We start from the raw sequence: 27,576 nt of genomic DNA on the forward strand, positions 1-27,576 counted from the left end.
ACTTAAAATAGAACATAGGGGTCAAATGCAGTTTTTGGCTTATATCTCAAAAACGAAAGCATTTAGAGCAAATCTGACATGGGGTAAAATGTTCATTAGGTCAAGATCTATCAGCCCTGAAATTTTCAGATGAATCAAACAAACCATTGTTGGGTTGCTGCCACTTAATTGGTAATTTTAAGGAAATTTTGCAGTTTTTGGTCATTATCTTGAATATTATTATAGATAAAGATAAACTGTAAACAGCAAAAAAGATCATCAAAGTAAGATCTACAAATAAGTTAATATGACCAAAATTGTCAATTGACCCCTTAAGGGGTTATTGTCCTTTAATGACAATTTTTCACAATTTGTTCATCATATTTGCTAACTTTAAAAAATCTTCTCCTCTGAAACTACTGAATGGATTTGGTTAAAACTTAGCATGGTTGTTCCTTAGATTATCCTGCACAAAGTGTGTGCTTTGATTTTTGATCCGTCAAAAAACATGGCCGCCGTTACTTAAAATAGAACATAGGGGTCAAATGCAGTTTTTGGCTTATATCTCAAAAAGGAAAGCATTAAGAGCAAATCTAACATGGAGTAAAAATGTTCATTAGGTCAATATCTATCAGCCCTGAAATTTTCAGATGAATCAAACATCCAATTGTTGGGTTGCTGCCACTTAATTGGTAATTTTAAGGAAATTTTGCAGTTTTTGGTCATTATCTTGAATATTATTATAGATAAAGATAAACTGTAAACAGCAAAAAAGATCAGCAAAGTAAGATCTACAAATAAGTTAATATGACCAAAATTGTCAATTGACCCCTTAAGGGGTTATTGTCCTTTAATGACAATTTTTCACAATTTGTTCATCATATTTGCTAACTTTAAAAAATCTTCTCCTCTGAAACTACTGAATGGATTTGGTTAAAACTTAGCATGGTTGTTCCTTAGATTATCCTGCACAAAGTGTGTGCTTTGATTTTTGATCCGTCAAAAAACATGGCCGCTGTTACTTAAAATAGAACATAGGGGTCAAATGCAGTTTTTGGCTTATATCTCAAAAACGAAAGCATTAAGAGCAAATCTGACATGGAGTAAAAATGTTCATTAGGTCAATATCTATCAGCCCTGAAATTTTCAGATGAATCAAACATCCAATTGTTGGGTTGCTGCCACTTAATTGGTAATTTTAAGGAAATTTTGCAGTTTTTGGTCATTATCTTGAATATTATTATAGATAAAGATAAACTGTAAACAGCAAATATGATCAGCAAAGTAAGATCTACAAATAAGTCAATTTGACCAAAATTGTCAATTGACCTCTTTAGGAGTTATTGCCCTTTAAAGACTTTTTTCACAATTTGTTCATCATGTTGACTTACTTTAAAAAATCTTCTCTTATGAAACTGCTGTATCAATTTCAGCCAAACTTAGGCTAAATGAGTTTCAGAGTTTCAGAGTATCTAGTATAAATTTTATATTTCATTTCCTTGTATGTCAAGAAACATAGCTCCTATGGCTAAAATAGAACATAGGAGAAAATGATTTTTTTTTGCTTTTGAAGAAAATAGGACGATTCAAAGAACATTTAAATAAATTGAAAAGCCAAAATAATCATTGATGAGAGATTAAACCAAAAAAAATTCAGGTGAGCGATTCAGGCTCTTGAGAGCCTCTTGTTTTATTCATTTTCTTAAAATCTTATATTTGATTGACTACCTCTCCTTCCCCTTCTTATATATGGATACATGGGTTTTTTTTGGAATTAAATATTTCTGTAAAATATAAAACACCAATTAGTGTTATGTTTATCTTTTTAATACTGGTTAATGAAATCATTACAGTGTATACTGGCTGGTCATTATCGCGTATGCTACGATTTTGACACGCCTACATAGCTAATAAATATTCATGGCTTTATAGATAAGATCAGCACGTGTAGCCTAAACTGAGAGTTGTAGATTTGTAGTATAAATGTATAGATGTAGTTTTGAGAATAGAAAATAATTACAAAAATATAGTTATTTTGAATTATTAGTATCCAAGCGAGTAAAACACGGATCTATCATTAGAATAGATTACTTAAAACATTGCTTCCTTCATGCTGTTGACCGTCAGGTGTCAAACAGTTATATTCAGCTACAGTAAGCATAAAATTGGTTAAAAATTTTAACGTGATTTGTAAATATCCTTATCGTGATTCATCTGAGGACTCTAATAATTATCACTACCGTTATTTTTGGAAAAAAATGATGTAATTTGTCCAGAATCAGTGGACCTTTCATCCTCTAAAAGAAATTAGTGTACATTTTATCATCATGCACCAAAAATTACTGTAAAAGTTATTTGGCAAGAATATTCACCAATTTTCGTCATAAAGGTACCCTCTATAATATAATTCCCTAAACAAAAATTGATCAAATATTTATACTACTAGGTTTTTTTTTAAATGACCTTGAGGATCTCACACTGTCAGTAACAGGATTACTATAGACTAATATAATAATACTGACCAATCAATAAACCTCCTATATATAAAGACTTTCATATTCATTCATCTGTATCTTTTATTGAAATAATTTGCAAAATGAGTTATCTTCCCTGAATTGGTGTATTTTTATAATTTATAAATAAATGCAATTGTATATTTTAAAAAATTAAAGGTAAATGTTATAGAATTAAAGAACATCTTTTAACAGCTATTTTGGACAGTTTGATATGTTCCAGAAAAATATTACACTGCTTTTGTAAATAGCTTTATAAAATTTAACCAGCCTGTGAGTTTTTGTACCAATAGATCTTAAATTCTCAAAACCATGAAACAGTCAACAATAAGCGGGCTATTTAGCCCTTTGGTTTTTCTAGAAAAATCTTTGGCCTGTCTTGTATAGACAGTATATATATATCAAACAAAATGAGTAGATATTATGCAGGTGAGAGACACAGATATTGATTAAGGTCTTAACTCTTCAAAACTTACCATTTTATCATAAATTTTAGAAAAAAACACCATATTAATGGATTGAAATAGTGACCACACTGGAATTCGTTTGTGATTTGCAAATACATGTTCAAAATTTCACATCTAATTCTCCTTAATCTATATTCATGAAGATTTTATTTCATAAAAATATCTTTGTAGTTTATTCTTGTCAAACTAATCAAGTCTGGTCAAACTTGTTGAGAAACGACATCCTTTACAATAGCTGGCCATTTAAAGTTTTTAAGAATGCCTGTTTATTTAAATCATGACTAATGTCACACAGCAGTAAATGCATTATAATGAGAAGCTGAACAGACAAAAACTTATAAGGAATTTCCTAATGCATTTTTCTGTCCTGATTTCATAGCAAAAAATTGTCACCCGAAATTTAAATAAACCAGAGATCACAATAAAAGTTATTATCACTATTCTTCAAAATTTTTAATTACTGACTGATAATTTAATTCCTTTCTCAGCACACAAGATCAAGCCATATGAAAAATTGTCACTAGAACTAAGAGCGCACATGCCATTGTCAATGAAATTGAAAATGTTGTCATATTATCAAGGTAACATATAGTGAATGATATACATGTATTAATAGATTATTTACCATCTTGACTCAATTGCTTTTCTCACTTTTGCTGTACCAGCTCAAGCGAGAAAATCCATCTCATTGAGATGACCAATAATAATCTATTAATATATCACTGGAATATGATAAAACAAATAAGGAAATGTCGATTTTGTATAATACTGCAATTTTCTATTTTCAATTTTCTTCTGACAACTTCAGAAATTAATCAGAAATTATTTAACTGTTGAGAGTGGAGAAATATCGTAATACACGAGTTATAGTGGTGGAATCTGTTTTTCTAATGATTTTTATCCTTCTTTTCCAAAGATTTAAACAAAGCTGTGTACTTTTTATGTGGCGTCATCAGGCATGGTCGCCTTTTTTCATGACCTCACAACAGGAAAATTCAGAAGAAACCAAGAAAATTTAACGTCACAATAAAATGTCGACCAATCATTTGCCGAAAACATATTTTTCACAAGTGAGGAGAAATATTTTTCTCACACTGATCAAGAAATGTGAAAATAGTGCAAAAGTTAGAGAAATGGTATTACCTGATTTTCAAAGCTTTTTGTGAAATAACATTATTCAATACAAATAATTTAACAATTATTATAAAGGAGTAGGTTCAGTAAGACCCCTTTTTGGCCCCAAAATATAGCAGTTTTACAAAATTGTGAAAAGGTAATCTTTAAGCTATTTACTGGAAAGTAGAATGATTCTGCTACATAAATATGGGCTGTTTTTTACAATAAAATGCACATATATTGGATACTAGCATCACAAAGTCATGCTAAATTGCTAAAATCTTCATAATTTAAGCATTTTAGTTAAATTTTAGACGGTTTCCATCTTAAATGAAAGTGGCCGCATTCGTGTTCATGCATAATATTGAAATGTAAGTTGTATTTTATGATTATACATTACATATATAAAGGTTGAGGATGAACACGGATGCGGCCACTTTCATTTTTGACAAAAAACATCTGAAAAGTGACGTTTTTTTGGCATATTTGATATATTTTTCATATTTAAGCTTGAATTGGAGCGTTTTTAATGACTAAATCAGTTAAAATCTTTCACATAAACTAATTGAATCAATTGAAATAGACACTTTAGTGTTTAAAAAGTGTCCAACATCTTTCGTTAGATGAACTTGAAATTTGAGGCCAAAATCGGCCCTTACCGGACCTACTCCTTTTTATGGAAATAAATCCTCAAGTGATTCAGTTTGATAAGTTTTAAAATTAAACATATTTGATTTTGACATGTCACAATATAAAATCAAAATATGTATAAAAAGAAAAGAAGAAAATTTGCCATTTTGGCTCTTTTTTTAAAGTCATCTGATTTTGCATGTACAGTGCAGCTAAAAATATCTTAAGTTTCCAAATGACCACTTTCGAGTTTGTCCTTCACCGGAAAAATCTCGTCAATTATGCATGCCTTTACCAGATAGAGGGGATCGCCTGTTCCCCTGCACTATTAATGTTCATTAAGCGTCTTAGTGATCGTCATTGTGCAAGATCAACTAGAAATAATGGTTGTTCTGTAGGTACTTATATAATCACAATTTACTAATGACAGCAGTGCTGATTGTCAATTATGATAATTCAATTTGCTGAATAAAGAATAAAGACCTACATTATAGTTTTCCATAGTTTTCCTACCACTCACTCGACAACATTTGAATGGAAGTGACGATGCCCCTAAACCACAAATGACACATTTACTAAAACCAAAGTTTCAGAAAATAAAAAGCATCAAGCTCATTAGTTGTCAATTACTTTTATTTACTTTCAACTGTACTGTCTTTTTATTGACAGGTCAAAAATGTTTCTATTTGGTAAATCCGCGCGATTTTTGGTCAATCTAATTTAATTGGATGTTCAATGTAGACTTAAAACCTTGTAGTGCATAATGCACCCTGGTTTAATTATATAAAATCACTTACAAAAGCAGTATAATCTATTATAAAAATATATATCAAACTGTCAACATAGATGTTAAAACATGTTTTCTTACTCTGTAAAATATGTTTTTTATCAGAAAAATACAGCATTGTTTTTAAAAAAAAATTACAATATGACACAAATTCAGGGGAGATAATTCCTTATGTGACGAAATTGTACTGCATTTTATATCATAAATAAAGCTGCATTAGGGGCTTAAACCTTTTAAATCTACCTTTAATACATTTTGATGATTGCTATTACATATTACTAAACATGCAATGTCATAACTCTTAGCCGAATGATTACAAAACTACCAAAAAAAAAGCAAAAAAAAAAAACCAATTTAGGAAGCATTTAGGATCATTTAGGTAAACCAAGGATTTTTATAGTGACACTGTACAAATCCTTGGGTCAACTAAATGTTTAAGTTTAACTGGTCTGTTTCTTTTTAATACTGTTCATCAAAAGGAATTAAAAAGTATTATTAGCCATGTTTACATCATAAAATGAGACTACTCTGAGTACAATACAAACCCGAATACATCAAGGAATTTTAGTTTTAAGTATCTGCAACTCTATGTCCTGTCTGGACCTACTAGTAACTACTGCAGATGCATGTTTATTATAAAAGTTATACGTTATATGCAGCTTATGTTCCAGAAACCAAACAACTTACCTGGATTTTGATTTGCTGTATTTTAAAATTAAAAATACAACTGTATTTGCTAGAACCTAAGTAATCAGCGTATTGAAAGTCTGAAAGAAATTTTTTACTTTTAAAAAGTAGAAAGTGTAGCAAAAATTTAAAGGGGGGATAATTGATTAATTTAGAAGAAAGGATTTATTAGGGAGAAATAAGGTAATTAATTTTGTACTGAGCCCTTAATTTTATAACATTGGGTTTTTGGTGGGGTTCATGTTGCTGAACTTAAAATAAGTTATTATAATATATCCCTGTTTTGCCCTATCTTTGCAGATTGGTAACTCAACAGTTTATGGGAAAGGAGAATGTTTAAAGCTTTTTGGATTCTCTTAAATGGCATTTTAGAAATACTATTATATATGTAGGACTCAAATCTATGGCGGGTTCCAGATCTATGGCAAATTCCTAATCTATGGTAAATATGATGTCACAAACGCCGAACAAATAACAAATCTATGGCAGGTTTTTGTTTTCTCCAAATCTATGGCAGATTTTGAAATTACGCAATTTTCCGTCACAATTAAATAACGTCATGTAGGGTTGAAGCTGCCGCTAAGGGGGACGGTTTTGTTATACAATGCATAATACAGATAGAAAAGAAAAAGATGGAATTTAAGCAAGTTTGCAATGGCCCTTATCCATAAACAAATAATATTTGAGAATTGTGTTTGTTTCAGGCCTAATGTTTTCTCTTCTGGTGTTCCTTATGTTGTCTTCACCCTTAATTATACAAGTTGTTACTGTGCATTTTGGTTTGCTTTTTGCTGTTTTCATGTTATTTTTTTGTATCTCTCTTCTATTTTATTTTATATGTAACATAACGAAAAGTATATTGTCAGCTATGTAACAGGGACTACCAGTACTATTGTGGCAAATAATCTTTTTTCAGATACGGAAAAAATAAATATGTCATAGATTTCTAATAGATATTAATTTTATTTTTGGCTATCAATATGTCGAATGAGTCTGTTTACTGTTGGAGAACTATGGATTTGTTTTTTGAAAGTCACGTGTTTGAAGCGAGTCAATGTTCATTACAGGACTTAAATTGTCATCATTTACAAAATATTTATATCATCTAACGCTCAAATAGATATACAAACTTTAAAGCAGCTCTTTTGCTTTCTTTGGACGGACATTTTAACATCGAAATCATTAGTCAGATATGTACTGAATTGTTAGACCTGTGCAGAAAACCCGCCATAATTAGAAAACTAAAATAATTGCCAGAGATTGGGAAATTAAAAAGTTGCCATAAATTAGAGTTCTAACAAAAAATCAGCCATAGATTAGGAATCTAAAAAATCTGCCATAGATTAGAAATCTAGAAAATCCGCCATAGATTTGGGATGACATGGCGTCATATTAACCATAGATTAGGAATCTGCCATAGATCTGGAACCCACCATAGATATGAGTCCTACATATATATATCTCTGTTTTTGCTCTATATTTGCAGATTGGTAACACTACAGTTTATGGGAAAGGAGGATTTATGCCTTATGGGTTCTCTGGAATGATGGCAGGGGCAGCTACCTGTTTTTATGCCTTTGTTGGGTTTGATTGTATAGCAACGACAGGTTAGTTTAAAAGGATGAATTTTGCGATTTGACATCTACACAACAAGACATTTAAAATCTCAAGGTTAAGTATAGGCTGTTCCCAGTTAATTTGATATGGAAGTTAAGTACTGTGAAAGTACTTTAATTCGTCAGTATCAATTTTCGTGGTTTGAGCAATATCTACATATTCGTGGGTTTTTAAATTTGTGGATTTTACTTTTCTAAAAAAAAAAAATTTAAAGTTAAAGCTAGCTAGGTTACAAATAGTCTGGATTGTAGGAAATTTCAAAGTAAACATTGCCCTGTGTAAATTGTAGTGATAACACTAATTAACCCATGATAAAGTGATCAACAGATTAAAGACCATCAAAGGTGTTAATTAGGCCATAAACATGTCACCTTAAGAAAATAGTAACCTAAATAAATGCTTTAAACGTATCTTGAATTGTCAAATAATTCTCATCAAAATCAAGCCCAGCATGCAATAAATATTTCCCATATGTACGAGAACTATGAGGATATAAAATGAACACTTTATCATACTAGCATATAAATACCGGATATCTGACTTTCATCTATCAAAAATATTTTTATGAGAATTAAAAGATCAAACGTTGTAGAGTCTAGGTTATGCAAGATTAAATGGGTATAATCCTGCATGTGGTTGTAGTTCAGTGACTGCTATTAAAGTATTCTCAGATTTGACATTGTTTAATGTATTCTCTAGATCATATCAGTAGTCAAACAACCTACCTATGGAGATTTTTCGATGTCTTAATTTGGACAATGTTGTTTTATTTCGTCGGACACTTTAATTCGTTGATAAAGCTATCCACGAAAACAACGAAAATTGGTATCTGACGAGTAAAAGTACTTTCACAGTATACTTTTGAAAAGCCTGATATTGTGTTTGCAATATATTTTACTGTTAGTTTAATTACAAAATTTGACTGGGTTCAGAACTTCAGAAAATTTATTTTAAACCAGAATTCAAAGTAAAACAATACCATAAGCCTTGGTAAAAATTAAAAAAAATAATGTCAGCCTTTGATATTAAAGACAAAACTGAAAACTAAATACCCCAGGGGTATGATATGGTGCTTTGGAAGAGAAAGCAGATAATTTGTTTCTAGTGGCATCAACAATAAAGCCGATTTGACATTTTTATCATACCACATTTCCTTATTTTATATTGAGACTCAGAGTTTTTATGCCCCTGCTGTAGCAAAGGGGTGCATTCAGTTACCCTTGTGTGTCCATACGTCCCAAAATTGGTTTCTGTTCTCTAACATAGTTTGCCTTAACAAAATGTTATTATGTAACTTAAAATCAATGCTTATTACCAAAAAACAAATCAGGTTTGAATTTGGGCTGTGTCATTTTTACCTTTCATGGGTTATGCCCCTTCATGAATGGAAATATTGCTGAATTATTTGGTTTCCACTCTCTTACTTACATTAATTTGCCTCAACCAAATGTAATGAATCTTATACACATTATGCTTATTACCACAAAACATAGATACAATACCAATTTGGGAAGTGTCATTTTTGTCGAGCCTGCAACTTTTGTTGCAGAAAGCTCGACATAGGGATAGTGATCCGGCGGCGGCTACGGCGGCGGCTACGGCGGCGGCGTTAGCTAACTTCTTAAAAGGTTTATATTTTAGAAGGTGAAAGACCTGGATGCTTCATACTTTGTATATAGATGCCTCATGTTACGAAGTTTCCGTCAGTCACATGTCCAATGTCCTTGACCTCATTTTCATGGTTCAGTGACCACTTGAAAAAAAAGTTCAGAATTTTTGTAATGTTGAATTCTCTCTTATTATAAGTAATAGGATAACTATATTTGGTGTGTGCGTACCTTGCAAGGTCCTCATGCCCGTCAGACAGTTTTCACTTGACCTCGACCTCATTTCATGGATCAGTGAACAAGGTTAAGTTTTGGTGGTCAAGTCCATATCTCAGATACTATAAGCAATAGGGCTAGTATATTTGGTGTATAGAAGGACTGGAAGGTGTACATGTCCAACTGGCAGGTGTCATCTGACCTTGACCTCATTTTCATGGTTCAGTGGTTATAGTTAAGTTTTTGTGTTTTGGTCTGTTTTTCTCATACTTTATGCAATAGGTCTACTATATTTGTTGTATGGAATGATTGTAAGGTGTACATGTCTAGCGGGCAGATGTCATCTGACCTTGACCTCATTTTCATGGTTCAGTGGTCAAAATTAAGTTTTTAAGTTTTGGTCTTTTTATGTAATTTTATATGCCAAAGGTCAGCTATATTTGGTGTATGGAAATATATTATGATCTATATGTCAGTCCCGCAGATTTATTTGACCATGACCTCAATTGCACGGTTCATTGCACAGTGTTAAGTTTTTGTGTTTTGGTCTATTTTTCTTAAACTATAATAAGTAATAGGTCAACTATATTTGTTGTATGGAAGCTTTGTTAGCTGTACATGTCTGCCTGGCATGGTTCATCTGACCTTGACCTCATTTTCATGGTTCATTGGTCTTTGTTTAGCTACTTGGTTAATGTTAAGTTTATGTGACAGTTGTAATAAAGCTTTATACTTAGGACTATCAACATAATATCAATGATTAGTAAAGAAGGCGAGACATTTCAGTGTGTGCACTCTTGTTTTCTGTTATATATATCTCTGTATACACTTATGCATGTATGGGCATCATCTTTTTCCAATTGACACATTCCCCATTTTTTCCTAATTACAGGAGAAGAAGCGAAGAATCCACAAAAAGCTATACCAATCAGTATTGTTGTGTCATTATTTACTATTTTCCTGGCATATACTGGAATGTCTATAATATTGACCTTGATGTGGCCTTATTATGATCTTGACAGTGATGCACCATTACCGGAGGTGTTCCATGATGTAGGATGGGATGTGGCTAAATATGTTATTGCTGTTGGTGCTGTTTGTGGTCTTTCCACAAGGTAAGTGTAAAGTTATCAGAAGACAATATACTAATAAGGGCTGTTCCAGAAAATAGTATTTCCCCCAAGGGATGGATGTTTTTTTAACCCCTCCCCCCACCTAAACAAAATAAATTAAAACAACATCCCTATTGCATTTTGGTATTTCAATTACAACCACCCATATAAAATTGTAAAAAAAGTTGCCTTCCCTTGGGGGAGACATATAGTATTTTCTGGAACAGCCCTAAGGAGATGTGGTATGATTACCATGCAGTTAAACAACTCTCCATCAGAGACAAAATATTATAAGTTAACAACTATAGGTCAACGTATGGTTGTCAACAATGAGAAAAACTCATACTGCATAGAAAGCTATAAAAGGCTCCATATGACAGATGTAAAACAATTTAAATGAGAAACTAAATCTGATTTATGTACGAAACAATAATGAAAAAAATAAATTATAAATGACAACCACTGAATACAGGCTTCTGACTTGGGACAGGCACATACAGACTGTGGCTGGGTTATTTCAGTTGGCCTATTTACAAGGAAAACTTACAATTTTTTTATGATATCAATTTTAAATCATATCATCAAATTGTATACTCATGTCCAATTAGAGTCATATGAATGGAGTGAATGGTGAAAAATAATAGTTATCCAATTCTTGAACCAATGCATGTATATACTGTAAGTTCAGAAATTATTGCGAGGTTTTTATTTTTGCGAATAATGCGACAGAATTATAAACGCAATAATTAAAACTCGCATTTTGTAATATTTTATCTGAATTAAGCAGGACTTTTCTCAAAATCGTAAAAATTTAAATTGCATTTAAGTTTTAAATGACAAAATTGCAATAATAAATGCATGCAATAATTTCTGAATTTACAATATCATAAACTTGTTTTCTGTGCATGATTTTATCATTTTTTACACATCCATATCATATAATCGTAATTTTTTTTTTATCTTTGTCTGTTATGATTTGAAAATATGGCAGCTAATTAATTGTCGTGTTTTGAAGCCGTAGCTTACCAATTGGCACCTTAGTAAACAATCAACAAAGAAGCATTGATATTGAGTACATGTATAACATCCATGCCTATTGCAATCACAGGATTTTTACGAGAAAGGTCACGCAGAGTTCACGGCATACAGAAAACATATCGTAATTTGAAGTTTCATATGCCTTTAAACAAACATTGTTAAGCTTTAGATCTATTTTGTAGTTTACTTGGAGCCATGTTTCCATTACCAAGAGTGATATATGCCATGGCATCAGATGGATTAGTATTCAGATTCTTATCTACTGTCAGCAAGAGATTTCAGACTCCATTAATAGCCACGTTCATCTCAGGGTTACTGGCAGGTACGATTTAATATAAAATGAAGATATGAAAACCCTGAAATGTCGAATGTAAAACAATTCAAACTAGAAAACTTATGGCCTAATTTATTTACAAAAAATGAATGAAAACCAAATATGTAACACAGTAACAAAGGACAACCTCTGAATTATAGGTTCTTGATTTAGGACAGGCACATACATAATGTGGTGGGGTTAATTCTGTTTGATATTATATGACATTATAAATTCCATCTTAGTGGTCTCATCGAAAGGTGATTAAATGAATAAATATTTATGCAAGTTATGCATTCAAACCCAGACGGGGTCAAACCTTTAAAATTGGTATTTGCTGCTTGCCTGTCTGAGTAGAGGGATTATAATGTCTTCCTATGAATGGCCAGGAAATAGCATGTTGTAAATCAAGCTCAGTATTTTGGTCTATTTCTGTCATATTAATATGGTCTAGGCCTGAAAATTCATTCAATAAAATGCTACATGTACTAAAATTTTCATAGCCATCAACCCTCATTGAAGATTTCATTAGTGGCTTTTGGCTGTTGTATGCTCTTTGTTAGGGTTTTTGTTTCTTTGACACATTCCCTATTTCTACTTTAATTTCATTGTTATGCCTGTAGATGTAAAACTGTGTTTTAGCTTTTAGTTTAAACATATTTATTTATAGTGGATTTGGAAACAAGTTTTGCAACTTATATTAATCCCTTTCCACTTTGCGAATGCGAGTGCTGCCTTGTAGCGGCATTAGCCTACTCTTTTTTGAAATCTACAAGGGTGTCTTTAATGTGCAAGAGATATGGCTCTCTCTTAACATGGGTCAGCAATTTATCGTCCCCTTCCGACGGACTATCATTGTTTCCTCAAGACCATACTCGCAGATGGTGTCAAGGGAGAGCCAAAAATTGAGTTCCTGAAATTTTCATCCCAAACGGGAATCGAACCAGGAACCTTTGTGTTAGTAGTCCGATGCAGTAACCACTACACCACAGCTCTCTTTAACTTGTGCAATTGTGTTATACATATAGAATCTTAATATTTTTTTGTTTTGATGCCTTACTTTGTATTGACTTGTTCAAAAATTGTGATGGCTCATCTATTTTGCAAATTAATTTTCAGGTGTTATGGCAATGTTATTTGACTTACAAGAACTGGTAGATATGATGTCTATAGGAACTCTACTGGCTTATACACTAGTAGCTGTTTGTGTGTTAATTTTAAGGTATGACCTGGTCTGTTTAATGTTTTTTTATTGTTTAAGAATCAATTCACATTTTATTCAATAATGAGATATATAAAGATAATCTCTTGAATAAAATGTTGTTTATTTCTTATTGGTTGATTATCTCCTCTTTATTATTACAAATAGGGCAGAATTTAAATCAAATGAAACCATTATAGAGTATGTAATACTTTAAACATGGATAGGAAACATGAAAGATTGTTTATATCATTTAGAAATACTACAAGCTCAGTTTAACATGTTTAACAAAATAAATTGTACTAGCTGTTAAAAAATTGTCAGTTATGGTATATGCTTTTCAACATGTTTAATATGAATATTTGAAATAAAAATTAACTGTCAAATCTTTTTATATATGTTAATAAGTAGCCTTGTTTGTAGCTATACCACAAATGTTTGTCTCATTTCTCTACTCATTTTATTGATAAATTGTTTACTGGAAATAAATCTCTAATGAATGGTTTTTTGAATAGGGGAGACAAATCATACTGCATCAGTAATTTGCATGAAATTTAGAAAGAGTATATTTATTAAAAAAAAAAAAAATTATGCAAAACTACAAGAAAAAGGTAATGCAAAAACGGGATAAGAATCTTAAAGAGACATATTCTTATATAAATTCATTTTCAAGATTACAAAATTATATGTACATTCAGATAGGCAAACAAATATGAATGAATCAAAAACACAAACATGAATACAATAAACTAAAGATAGACCTTTTTCGGGAAATGTAGTAGAATATGTTAAAGATATATATTTCACTCATTTATGATAATCTTTATATTTATCATTTTGTTTTTTATATGTTTCAGATATAAAGTAAAGTGTTTTTCATTCAAACATAAAGTTGAAGTTTATATTGAAGATGGAGATGAGTAAGTCATATTTAATGCATAATGTATAAAGGAGGTCGTTTTAGAAAGGGCTATATTTTTTTTGCAATCTTTGTAAAATTAAAACATCAACATATTACAGGCCTATTTGGTGGTGTTTCATCTTACAAAGTCTATCCAAATTATTTTTTTTGCAAATAATTCCCATTAAGGTGGTAGACCTTGGTTCAGGGAGATAACTCTTTAAATCATCAGTACGTTTGTAAAAGTCAAGTTCATCAATGTATTTTAAGCATTTACCTGAAACAGATTGAAAATAATCTATGTAACCTAGAAGCTTAGAATAAATTTTTAAAAATGGTTGACACAAACGTACTGATGATTTTAAGAGTTGTTTCCCTTAACCTAGGTCTACCTCCTTAAGCTGGTGCTACTGGCAGTCTTGAACTTGCAGTTAATTAAGCAAGAGTTTTTTGGCTCCATTTTGAATGCCTCACTGTGACTTTGAGATGAGGAACAGCAATAAAAGTGCTGTTCCTTTGCTTTTTGTTGTGTTTTTAGCTGCACATACACTATTGTGTCATGGTTGGATACACCATACCTATTGTTTTTCTAGTGCAATGATTTGAGTTTCATTGGGAACAAATATTTGACTTTTCATGCTGAGAAGCTATATTATAAATGACTTTTTGGGGGTTTACATAAAAACAGAAAATTTAATCTCATATTTTACTCTGAAAATTCAACCTCATATGTGAAAATGTCTATGCTTTGAAATGAGCCATCTGTTTTAAGTGATAAATAAATATTTTACATCAGATCTAACATTTTAAAAATTGACATTATAATTTAACTATGCAACTGTGACAGAAAGTTCAGTATATCTTAAATGTTACTTTTGAGTTTGACATTTATGTCTGTGACAATGTGATGGGCTTAAACTATATTATTTATATTTATATTTATGATCATATATTCTCAAAATGTTTATTTAATTGGTTTATTCCCGATTGTCCCACTTTTTAAATTTTAGAGTTCTGATTGTCCCACATGAAAAGTTCTGATTGTCCCACATTATTTTATAAAGTAAAATGTTCTTAGATAAACAAGGTTACTGTTGTTTGTTTTGCTAAGTAAACAAGAATTTATTATTGCACATTAAATATTTCTTTTATAAAAGTATAAAATATTACTTTTATAAAAGTATAAGATTGAGAATGAAAATGGGGAATGTGTCAAAGAGACAACAACCCGACCATAGAACATATAAAAGTACAAAATATTAAATGTTATAGAAGTATAAACTAAATATTAATTTATAAAAGTATAAAAAAAAATATGTTTTTTTAAATCATTAGATAAAAACACTTTTAATTTAAAACCAATATTATATCTCTGATTTCTACAATGTTACGTTATTTATAAAACAAATGTAATTACAATACCGTAATTTTAATAATATTTTCTCTGTGAAGTTTTTTAAAAATAGATACAGAAATAATTCATGCAATTTAAACGGGTATAAACTTACTCATTTACATTCTACCGTCAATCTGGGAACAGTATATCTAACAGTCAATATAAATGTTCCCGCCTCTGTTCGAAATTGTTGATTGAGAAATGTTTCCACTAGTACCTTTGCGATTTTACTAGGGAAGTCAGAGGACATTTTTACAACATTCTCTGAGCTTTTGAAGACTGCTAATATCCAATGTTAGATTCACCTGAATCAACAACTTTCGTTATGGATAACGAAGCTGTTGTCCAGATTTTTACTAGATTTGCCTTTCAAATAATCACTATTAGAGATTGTTTTACCAATATTCCTATTGTCTTTTCCATAATGATGTTGTATGATTGCCAATGAGACAACTCTCCACTGAAGACCAAATGACACAGAAATAAACAATTATAGGTCGCTATACGGCCTTCAATAATTAGCAAAGCCCATACCCCACTGTAAGCTTTAAAAGGCAGTAATATGAAAAATGTAAAACAATTTAAACGAGAAAAGCTAACGACCTAACTCATGTACCAAATAATGAACGAAAAACAAATATGTAACACAGCAACAAACTACAACCACTGAATTACAGGCATCTGACTTAGGACAGGCAAGTACAGATCTAAGAGTACTCGCAATTATACTGACAGCTAGTTCAAAGTCAATAATAACTATTTTTAAACTATGCGTTTAAAAAATATATAAATATTATTTGTTCATTTTTTTCTTTCTCAATATTTTTTACAAGTTACATTGATTAGTAACCTGTAACAAACTGCTACATACTATAAAAACAAAATAATCACTATCAAAACAATTCCCGATTGTCCAACATTTAAATTTCCCAATTGTCCCACAAACTTATTCCCGATTGTCCCACAAAATTTCATTACTTTTTTACCTGTAATTTCAAAAAGTGGGACAATCGGGAAGACACCATTTAATTGAATAAAATAAATACAGGGGAATATCTATTAAGAAAATCATGACCTTGTAAAAGGTTGTTCAATTGACCGCTACGTTACATATAACATATTTACGTGCAGACCAGGTGGTGACATGTAGCAATAACAATTAGTTAAAACACTGGACATACATGTATTCTTCAAACATCAATTTCCAGGTTGGTCAAAACATGTCAATTAGAGTCAACTTAATATATATTCATCCCTGTATCTTTTGATTTAAGACTAAAATGGTCAAATTAATAGAAACCTTTACACTGTTTATATTCTGTTTCTGGAAAGATAAAATGGCAAGATAATTTTTTGTGTCCACATATTTTTTACATTTGTACATTTTGAGATATAATTTCAGTCAACATGATACTTCCTCCAAAAGCCATTTATTAGGGAACACAAGTAAGAAAAAAGAAAATACTAGCAGTTATATTAAAAAGATGTTTCTAAGAGATGCAAATCAGAAGACTCCAACGATAGAAACAGAAAAAATCACAGAGTATAATATAGCAATTATAGGTAAATATATATATTGCAATGTTAAAGGTTTGTTGGAAATTATTCAAATAAAACACATAAAAAATCCAATAGAAACATGTCCCATCCCCTTACAAATCACTTGTATAAGGTCATGCATGGAATACGCAATAGCTTTTGCAACTTTTTTCTAAAACTGTGGCAGTATTGTCAAATTAAAAAACTTGACGTTAAAATTGTTATTTCAATTTCTCTGTGCAGCATTTCTTGAAATCCTTATAATAAATCTTGCAGTTGTGTCATTTTAAAATTGCCAAAAAAAAATTATGCACAAATTTCTGAATTTACAAGGCTCCTTATTAATTTAGAGAACTCTTGTATAAAGACATGCTTTGAACATTCTTAAGTGATTGATTATTTATAAATCAAACGCTTTTATATAAAGACAACAAGATTTCCAATGAGAAAACTATGTACCGAAGACCTAAGTGTTGAGCATCTAAACACCCATATTGTATAGTAAGCTATAAACATTTGATAAAAGCAAAATAATAAACTTTGAAGCCATACCTCATAGAAAAACAATAGCCTGAGAAATAACAGAAAACAAAAATTGTACTGGTATGTGGAGTCCAAAACAAATCAAATATATATTAAGAAATTTTAAGCCCCATTTATTCTCATTTAATTTTTTTTTTTCAGTTTTATTAATAGTAATTTTAAGTCTCATTTTGGTGGTAGCAGAGGAGAGTATATCAGACAGTAAACCATGGGCTATTGTTTTAGCTTTAATATTTGCCATTGCTATATTTGTAATGGTGTATTCTATATGGGTCCAGCCAGAAAACCAAGATCCTATACATTTTAAGGTAAATTAATTGTCAAAAATTGTGGATTCATTGATATTTGTTGGATACCAATTATCGTGGATTTTGTGGGTACAAGGGAACCACAAATTTGAAAATTAAACGAATTGCAAATTTTCTAAAGGAATGTATGCAGACTTAGCCAAAACCAAGAAATTAAATATCCATGAATATGCAAGTTTTCCTAAAAGCACTAAAATGGGTATACTTACATGAAAATAACTGAATCCACAGAAAACTGTAAATTCAGAAATTGATGTGTTCATGGATTATTTGGATTTTTAAATAAAATTGAGAATGGTAATGGGAAATGTGTTAGAAACAACATCCAAACTGAGGAGTAGGAAACAGCCAAAGGCCACCAATTGGTCTTCAACACAGAAAAAAAAACTTTGAACACAGAGGCAGGTGTCAGGTGGCCCTTTAACAATAATGAATACTAGTTCAAAGAAAATGGATGTCATACTAAACTCCAAAATTAATTACAAGACTAAAAAGGACAGAGGGTCCTGAGTTGGGACAGGCACAAAAAAAAAAGACTGGACAAAAACAGTGATGTATTGCAATTTCATGAAAAACTGCATACAATTATATAATTTTATGTGTCAAATACTGTGAGTACTTTGTTTATGGGTATGAGTTTTCATGGTTTGTCAACAAAAGTAACATGTTCGTGGGTTCTTCAATTCATGGAATTTAGCTTCCTGAAAATACAAATTGAGTAAAAATTCAGTTGTATCAATGTGGTATTCTTTGTACTTTCTAGTTGCAATCTAAAAATAAATTCCTTTTTTGTGCAGGTTCCATTGTTGCCATTTTTACCTGTGATTAGTATTTTTATAAACATCTACTTGATGATGAAATTATCAACAGCTACATGGATAAGATTTGCCGTATGGATGGCAGTAGGTGAGTTTAATATGAGGCAGGCATAACCTGTGAATGGGGACGAAGTCTGTATGTATTTTTTTTTTTAATTCAAACATGTTAATAAAAGAAACGGAAACACCATTGCGTTCCCAATTTTGGTTCTATTGTTAGGAATTTAGCTGTGACGTTTTTTAAGTCATGACGTCATATTCAATGTATACAAAAGAAACGCTTTCAACAGGTAATGTTTTTTTCATATCAAACAATTGTTAAAAATGAATTTGTATTGGGTTCCAATCTTATATTTTACTAGACTGATAAATATATATTTTATACAAAGTCTCATGCAAACAAGACTGGAAAAGAAAGTAAATTTCTGTGCAAATGGGGGGAAACCGGAACAGGAAGTAGATCTGAAAAAAAGTTAACCATTTTGAGTTCATTAGTAGAATGAAAAATTCGGGAAATTTTCCCGATTTAAAAAAAAAAAATTTTATTGATTTTTCTACCATAATTGGGGACTTCATATCCATATCAATTGACTAAAAGGATCATATTTGCCATATATACTGGGTTTGTAAAAAAAGTAGAGGTTGAAAAAAAAGTATATATACTGTAGATTCAATATTATTTGTTGGATACCAATTTTTGTGGGATTTTTTAGTACAGATGAACCACAAATTCAAATGTGTAACAAATTCAAATAAAAATTGAAGGCTTAGTTTACAGACTTTATAAACAAAAGTGTGAAATCAAATATACAGCCTTCTAAAATGAGCGAAACCTATACTGTATAGTCTGTTACAAAAAACCCAATCAAAATTAAATGTTAAATCAAAGCGCTGTAAGCGCTGAGGCAGTTAACCAAAAACCAGGCAAACGCAGAAATTTTCATAAGTGGGGGCCCACTGCCTGCCTAACAGGGGACCTGCTCCAGTCATGCTTCAGTGATTCCCTATATAATCAACCAAATTTTTTCTCAAAAATGGAAAGGGGGGGGGGGGGCACTGAAAATTCCTCTAAATCCGCCTCTGATGTGGCATTAAACATTCATATATTGTACATTTATGTTTATCTAATGAATTAATTATTAAGGCAAATAATTTATATGTTATCAAGGTTTCAATAGCAATGAATATATAAATGTATATTTTTATGGTGAGTCTGCAGTGGTACAAGTTTGCAATGATTGTAGTTGTTCTAGTTGGTAGTTAACTTTGGTTTTAGTTGACTGTTAGTAGTATGTGTTGACTTAGTACGAACATGTAATAGTATGAATGGACTGGTTTGCCTGTAAAGAAAACTGAGTATGTGTTCTTTAGTACAATAGTTATGCAACACAAATCAGACAAATGTTCACTACTACAAGGATCAAAGGTGAGGTATGACTGACCTGCCCATAGTAAATGTAAATGATTTGTTATATTGTCCCATACATGAATATATATGGTTTAGGGGTGGGGATCTCATCGGTTTCCAAGTTCTCAAACAGAAGGGGGTAGGGGGACTCCCCCTATATTTCATTTAATTAGTTATATTGACCCATTTATTGTTTAGGGGTGGGGATCTCGACCGTTTCGTAAAATCCCAAACAGGAGGGGGTGGGTCACCCCGTGGACTCCCCTTATATTTCATTTGATTAGTTATATATATAGTCCCATACATGAATGTATATGGTTGAGAGGTGGGGATCTCATCCGTTTCAAAGTTATCAAACAGGAGGGTGTAGAGTGGCCCAAAGGACGCCACCTATATATCATATGATTTGCTTACATTCAGGTAGTTATTTGTGAAAATAAAGTGAGAATCTTTCAGCTACTTTAACTGACCCTTCAAAATTGAGAAAAAAAATACCCCTTCAAAATTGCAGTAATATGTTTACACTTTAAAAGCATCTTACATGCATTATCAACATTTATCACTGATAAAGAAAATTTATACTGTGACCAGAAACATATATATTGTTTAGATATACTGTTCCCAGCTGTCACATTGTATTGGATTTTGACATTAAAATTTGTCAAAAGTAATTTTGAGTTTCTGTTTAAAATATTTTCTGCTTTTTCTTTCTTTTACATATATCTTTTGGTTTTCAATTCTAGTGTTTATATTCATTTACCATGCATAGATGTATTTTGTCACCTGCCTGGATTCGCCAAAAACCCGGAATTACCCTTATCCGCTTCCGGAATCGGATCCAAAATTGTAATTGTCTTTTCACGGCAGCCATGGTCATTGTGTTATAATGTTGTTTTTGTCAGTCAGATACGATTTTACTCGTCTTTACACATTTTTTGTCGGCGGTTTTCTGTATATAGCTAGCGATTGAACAACATTGACATCGCTGTCATGAATAATAATGATTAAAATAAGTTTTGAGATCGTTTATTTTGAGACTTTGGCGAAAAGGTTTGTAAAGCTATTTTTTTATTTTCTTTCAAGTGGAACTGAGACTACTATAACTGTGATATAGTTGTCTCAGAGTGGAAGGCCCGTCGGGCGTGGCTAGTAACCAAGTCAAAAGTGGAAGGTCGCGGACCTCGGACCACCGCTAATTTGAACCCCTGCCTCCAAATTGAAAAGATACGTATTTCGACTTCTAATTTGAAATTGCCGCCAACAGCATGAACAGTTGAACTTATTATATAATAGACTACTGACGTAATTGTACTACGTATTGACGACAAACAATATTCCTACGACTTTTGCCATTTGGGAAATCTAAACTTCTTGTCTTAAAAAAATTTCGGCGATTAAATATTTCATACAATTGTTTTTTGACATCTTAGCCAAAAGCACAGGCGATAATAAACTACATAAGAATTCCTAATGAGCACTACTTCCTATGTGCAACTTCAAAAGTTTTGGGTGATTCGACGATCATTTAAGGTTTTTCTAGTCATGTTTTTTGTAATCCAGAATTAAAAGTATTAAAAAAGTGTTCAATTAGTTATATATAACATAGTAGCCAGCTAGATAATAACAATGGCAAGTATTTCAGCATTTATTGGGTAGACCAAAAATCTAGGGTGCTCGCATAATGCAGATTAACTGCAAAAACATGCACACAAAAAATATGGCAGAAATGAACCCAAAAAGACTGAATTACAGGCTCTTAACTTGGATAGGCACATACAGAGTTAAAAATGTTTGTGAGTGCCCAACCCTCCTCTATTTAATTGATATTATCTTTTATGCCTATTTTCTTTTCCCTTTTTATAGGTTTTGCTATATATTTTGGATATGGAATACGAAACAGTTCAGAAGGCAAAAGTGGGCAGAGTGTTCCATTGTTAGAAGAAACATCTGATCATGAGGATTAAATCATTTACAATATAAAGGTTGTGCCAAAATTGTATATTTTTTATACAGATTTTAAAATTGTATTTTTTTATAGCATCATGATCATCTCTTTGAATATAAGATTTGATAATTTAAAAAAAGACTGTTATTAATATTGCGAACATAATGCAATAATGCTGCCAAATTTTATTGTAGATTTTATTTAATCATGTTTTGTTATTGTTTCTCATACATTTAATTTGTTTTTATGTCTGTTTTGATTTGACAAAATTTGGACCTGCAATAGAGGAGAATAATATGAAAGGTTTTTGAATAATACTTGCCAACATCAATCATAAATTTTACAGCCACAAATCTAAATTTGCTCGTAAATTAGTTTGTGCAATTCAATGCAGTATTTCATGTAGTCAAGTATTCACAAAAAATAAATGTACACAATTTCTTCATTTTATTTCATGTTAGTTGTGTTCTAGAAATTTCTTAGTGTATATATAGTCGCTGTCAGCTGAAATTCGTAGCGGTTATCGGTAAAAATCATCTAATAATGTGAAGTTCAGGATTATTACAGTGCAATCACTTAATAGGTAGGTCAGTAGTGTTTTTTCTTTTTGCGATTTATGAATGGAATGTGAAAAACTATATCTCGACTGAACACGATTGATAGTTTAGATTATTTTTACTGATAACCGCTACGAATTTCAGCTGACAGCAACTATAGTCATAAATTATAATGTTCTATGATGTTGTTTAATACTTTTAAGAGCTTTAATAGTAGACTCTACTTAATTCCATATCTGTTAAATTAATAATTCATATATTTGCACAAGAATTCATAACACATATGATTTCCTTTATCTTGCATATCAGATGTTATATTATTGTTTAAGGACATATATTCCTTCATTTGCATAAAGTATTTCTGATAAAGGGATGCATGCACATTTACTATTATCATAATCAGTAATGAGTTAACTATCAGTGCCCCCAACCAACAAATATACTATGGATTCATTATCAATCATGGAGTACCAATTTTCATGCATTCATTGGTAAAGGTTAACCACGAAATAAATTTTCACAGAATAAAAAATTTCCTATAATAAAATTGAGAATGGAAATGGGGAATGTGTCAAAGAGACAACAACCCGATCATAGAAAAAACAACAGCAGAAGGTCACCAACAGGTCTTCAATGTAGCGAGAAATTCCCGCACCCAGGGGCGTCCTTTAGCTGGCCCCTCAACAAATATATACTAGCTTGTATGCTAACAAAACCATGAAATCCTGTATTCAGCATCACATTAAAGACTATAGGGACAACACTGATGATTGTCAAATTGTATTTTCACAAAATTTTATTTTTTATATGACTGATGATTTAGTGCCTTCTTAAAACTTTCAGGGTCTACATGTTTATCAATATATATGTTATACAAATCTGTTTAATAGACAAATATGTCAGTCCAAGCTGAAGGATAAATTGATAGCTATTATAATCTACTGGATAAAATGGTAGAATTTGTTTCCCTAATGAGGGAACATATAATTTATTTTATTACACTATTATTCAAATGAAGATGATATTAGAAAGTTATTCATTTACAGATATTTAATTTTAGCCTAAAAAATGCTCCTGTTACTCTTATTTACATTTTAAATGGAGAATCTGAAAACCAGTTAGTTATATTAATTTTTAGGATAAAGAAACAACAAAATCATGTCATTATGAATCTTAATCATTTTGTAAATTAATTTTTATTGTAAAACTTCATAATTTTAAACTAAACTTATCAAGTTATATGTAATATTGAACTGGGTGCTCTTACTGTAAATTCAGAAACTTTTGCAATCTTTTTTAATTTTAAGCAGCATATTCTTCGCAAAAATAAGAACTCGATATCTCATTTAAAATTTTGAAAGCATTTCGCAAAATTTTCATTTTTGTCAGTTATTCAGCAATCACAGTGATCATGATAATCATTTCATGCAAAAGCTTCTGAATTTACAGTAAATCATGATACTGTTATTTTTTCTTTGTTAATTTTTCAGATATTAAATTGTATTATTTATTATGTAAGGCAAGATGCAATGATGGAAGTCTTGTTATTCATACTTTTGTTAAGATAGAAAACAAACTGATTTAAAAGGAAGGTGCTCTTTTGGCGTCCATGTGGTCTTTAATACATACAAATAACAAACTTGAGATACAAAAATAAATCTAAATAAAACACGGTGACCAAACCTTTACATTAATAGTCTTTTTAACAGTTCCGTAATTGACCGTATAATAAGAAATTTATTTTTTAAAGAGATGCTTCCCTAAGGAGGGACATACATTTTTGTTGACAATGGTGAGCTACTGGAAATGCCAAAATTTATCTGTGCATAATCTTAGTTTTACGAATCTTCTTGAAAATTAATTTAAACCTTATCTATCACTTTGAACTTATCATGCTTTGTATGGGCAGCAGCACATTATGTTAAGGATGTAATTAGGTGAAATTAATAAAATCAAGAAATTAAAATTGATACTATAAACGAGAAGAGCATAAGTTAAGGAAAAAAATAAGCTAAATATTTTGATAGGTCATGGAACTCATTTTCGAGATATTTGATTTTTAAAATATGGCGGGAAAAGGCTAACTCTGATTTTTACCTTAAATTTATATTTGCATTGGTATTATTTGGGTCTCAAATCAAAAGAAAAAAATCAAGAATCTGCTTAAATTTTGGCAAATTACCTTACATGAGCTATTATGTCTTATATGAAAAGAAAAATGCGTGTTATGGGGCAAAATATTTTACCTCGTTTCGAATGGAAAAACACCAATGAGTCTGAACATCCAACACAAATTCCAAAACCTCACCTAAGTACATCCTGAAGTGTAAAACCAGTCAACAATTTGAAAAGGGAAACAACTTGTGCTAAAAGTATGTAGTAGAACCAAATCAGTAATTGAATATGCAAATAGACTTTTTTAGAAACATGTAAGATTTAAGGTTAATTTTATGAATTTTAAGAATGCATGTATACAAGACCAATAGTGCACCAGAGAGAAGCTTCCTTTTAAAGTCTATTTTAAATATATTATTTATTTAAGAATATCTGTGATGAGAACATTGTTAAATAAATCTTTTTAAATTGCTATTTAGTTCTTCATTATTTTATTGAGAGAATGCAATTGAATAAACATGCATTCAAGATATATCAGGTTTAATAAAAAAAAAAAATGAAAAAGCAATTAAGGAATGACTGTAATATTTTTTTTGTCTATGAAGAAATAACATTAAAAATTTGGTGCACATTGAATAATGCGCGTAGCAGGTTATTTAACAGTGTGCACCACATTTTTTATGTTATTTCGAATAGACAGAAAAAATATTACAGTCATTTCTTAAAATTAATTCTAAATTCCATTTTAAACCGTAAAAAACCATGAAAAACGTTGATGACTTCACAGTCACACGACTAAATTATGTCTATGGGCTCATAACAAAATAACGCCAGTCAATCAGAAGATGCGTTACATCCAAAATTAAATTATTAGAATATGGTGATAGATTCACATGAAACAATTTGAATTAAATCACACAAAAGAGGTGAAAGATAACAAAGGGACATTTGAAAATGTCAAAAAATGGCAAAAAATTAAAAAAATTAAACAAACAGTACACAGTACATAGTCCATCGTAAAAAACTTGAGACTGAGTAACATAAATCTTAACCCAAAACTAGGGGTGATATCAAGGTAAAGATATCCTGCTCCACATGTTGCCATCGTCAAGGTGCAAGGAAACTTCAATAAGGTAACTCCTGTCTTACAATAGCCAATAGGAGATAACTGTTGCTGCAATTAATTCATGATATCTACCATACCACCCTCGACTAAATGTAGCAGGGTTCCAAGGAACCCAGTGCTTTGCCTACTTTTGCTGTTTTAAATCGCATGCTCAACAAAAATGAGGAAAAAAATTAATTAAATAATCCTCTCTATACTATCTTTTGATTGCGAGAAGCTTCTGTACATGTTTGATAAAAATCCAGGATAGTTTTTGAATTTAATAAATGATTTAAACACTTTTAACTGCAGACTGTATGTAATGTACAGTGGAAGAAAAACTAAGTACATTTATAAGTAAAATACGAATAAACAGGTACAAAATTTTAACAAAATTTCCTGTAGATACTAGCTTTTGATCATAAACAAGCTTCTGTCCAAGTTTGGCAGAAATCCAGGATAGTTAAAGAAAGTTATTAAGATTTAATAACTTTTAACCACAGAGTAAACGTAATGTTTTCTGTCCATTTATTAGAAAAATACAGAAAAACAGGATTTTTTTTGCAAAATTTACTTCTTAATACTTGCTTATGATCATAAACAAGGTTCTGTCCAAATTTGGTAGAAATCCAGGATAGTTTAAGAAAGTTATTAAGATTTCAAAACTTTAACCACAGAAAGAATAGTTGTGGATGACGACTATGACGAATGAAGGATTCCTATGCCTCACTTTTCGACAAAAGTCGAAGGCTCGACAAAAACACATCTCAGCATGTTAGTCTAGTACAAAGCAGGATTCTTATTCATATATTAACATGTGCTTGTCCTGAATATGCTTTCAATTTGTCACTGGAGAGCTACACTGTAATTCTTGTTTCAAAGTGGTCAATTTCTATTTTTCTTTTAAGCTTATAGCTCTAACTACATTGGAAGTATCAGACACCAAAAGATCTTGCATGTTTTGATCTATTGACCAATTAAATCTCACCTTTTGAAGGGATAAAGTACATGTAGTATGTATTTAAGGTCCTTTGAACCAAAAAATCTCATTTTATTGTAATTGGAATAAAACTTCATGCTGCAAATGCAGTCTTATCTTTCAATATTCTTCTCCAATCATACTACAGATATCAGACTTGTGCCAGTAATTAGTTTTAGATGGAGACAAAGAGATTTGTGGGATACTTGGTGTTGTTCAGACTGCACAGCTACCAAGAAGGGCGGGCAAAGGATTTCAACTACCGATTTCTGATATTTGCATTTTACTTCAAAATACATATGTGTGTAATAAATAAGTATCTGGTCACCTCAATTACTTTAAAAAAACTTATTGAAAGCCTTTTACATGACAGCAATGATTCCATATAGGGTTAAAACCTTTGGAAAATCATATTTTGCTTTCTTTTCCAATATGAACTTATAGAACTGTATGGTCCATTTTTGCCTTCATCCACTTCATTTAGAAAACTTGGATACTGGTAATTGTCTTTTCCGCAATCATACCACATCACTTTATATTTATCAAATTGGAGTATAAAATTGGGTCTATACTCTTTAGCCTCATTTTCAAATTTCCACCATGACATCAATAATTTAGTTGTTGCCCTATATGAATCAAAACTGGTTACAGTGTCATCACTATCACTACCTGATATATA

The 27,576-nt window shown here is 31.0% G+C and overlaps 1 protein-coding gene across 1 annotated transcript in view; it reads left to right on the forward strand.

Moving 5' to 3' along the window:
* Nucleotides 1-25,287, forward strand: part of LOC143057307 (cationic amino acid transporter 2-like) — a 35,680-nt gene extending 10,393 nt beyond the window's left edge. Inside the window, exons 7-15 of the mRNA XM_076230605.1 lie at nt 7,666-7,786; nt 10,512-10,734; nt 11,952-12,091; nt 13,202-13,304; nt 14,141-14,203; nt 16,983-17,143; nt 17,804-17,970; nt 18,768-18,876; nt 22,060-25,287. Coding sequence (XP_076086720.1) covers nt 7,666-7,786; nt 10,512-10,734; nt 11,952-12,091; nt 13,202-13,304; nt 14,141-14,203; nt 16,983-17,143; nt 17,804-17,970; nt 18,768-18,876; nt 22,060-22,160 — 1,188 coding nt within the window. The 3' untranslated portion in view covers nt 22,161-25,287. The remainder of the gene's footprint in view (nt 1-7,665; nt 7,787-10,511; nt 10,735-11,951; nt 12,092-13,201; nt 13,305-14,140; nt 14,204-16,982; nt 17,144-17,803; nt 17,971-18,767; nt 18,877-22,059) is intronic.
* The last annotated feature ends 2,289 nt before the right edge of the window (nt 25,288-27,576 follow it).

This window comes from Mytilus galloprovincialis, chromosome 13 (assembly GCF_965363235.1).
Source record: "Mytilus galloprovincialis chromosome 13, xbMytGall1.hap1.1, whole genome shotgun sequence".
NCBI lineage: Eukaryota > Metazoa > Mollusca > Bivalvia > Mytilida > Mytilidae > Mytilus > Mytilus galloprovincialis.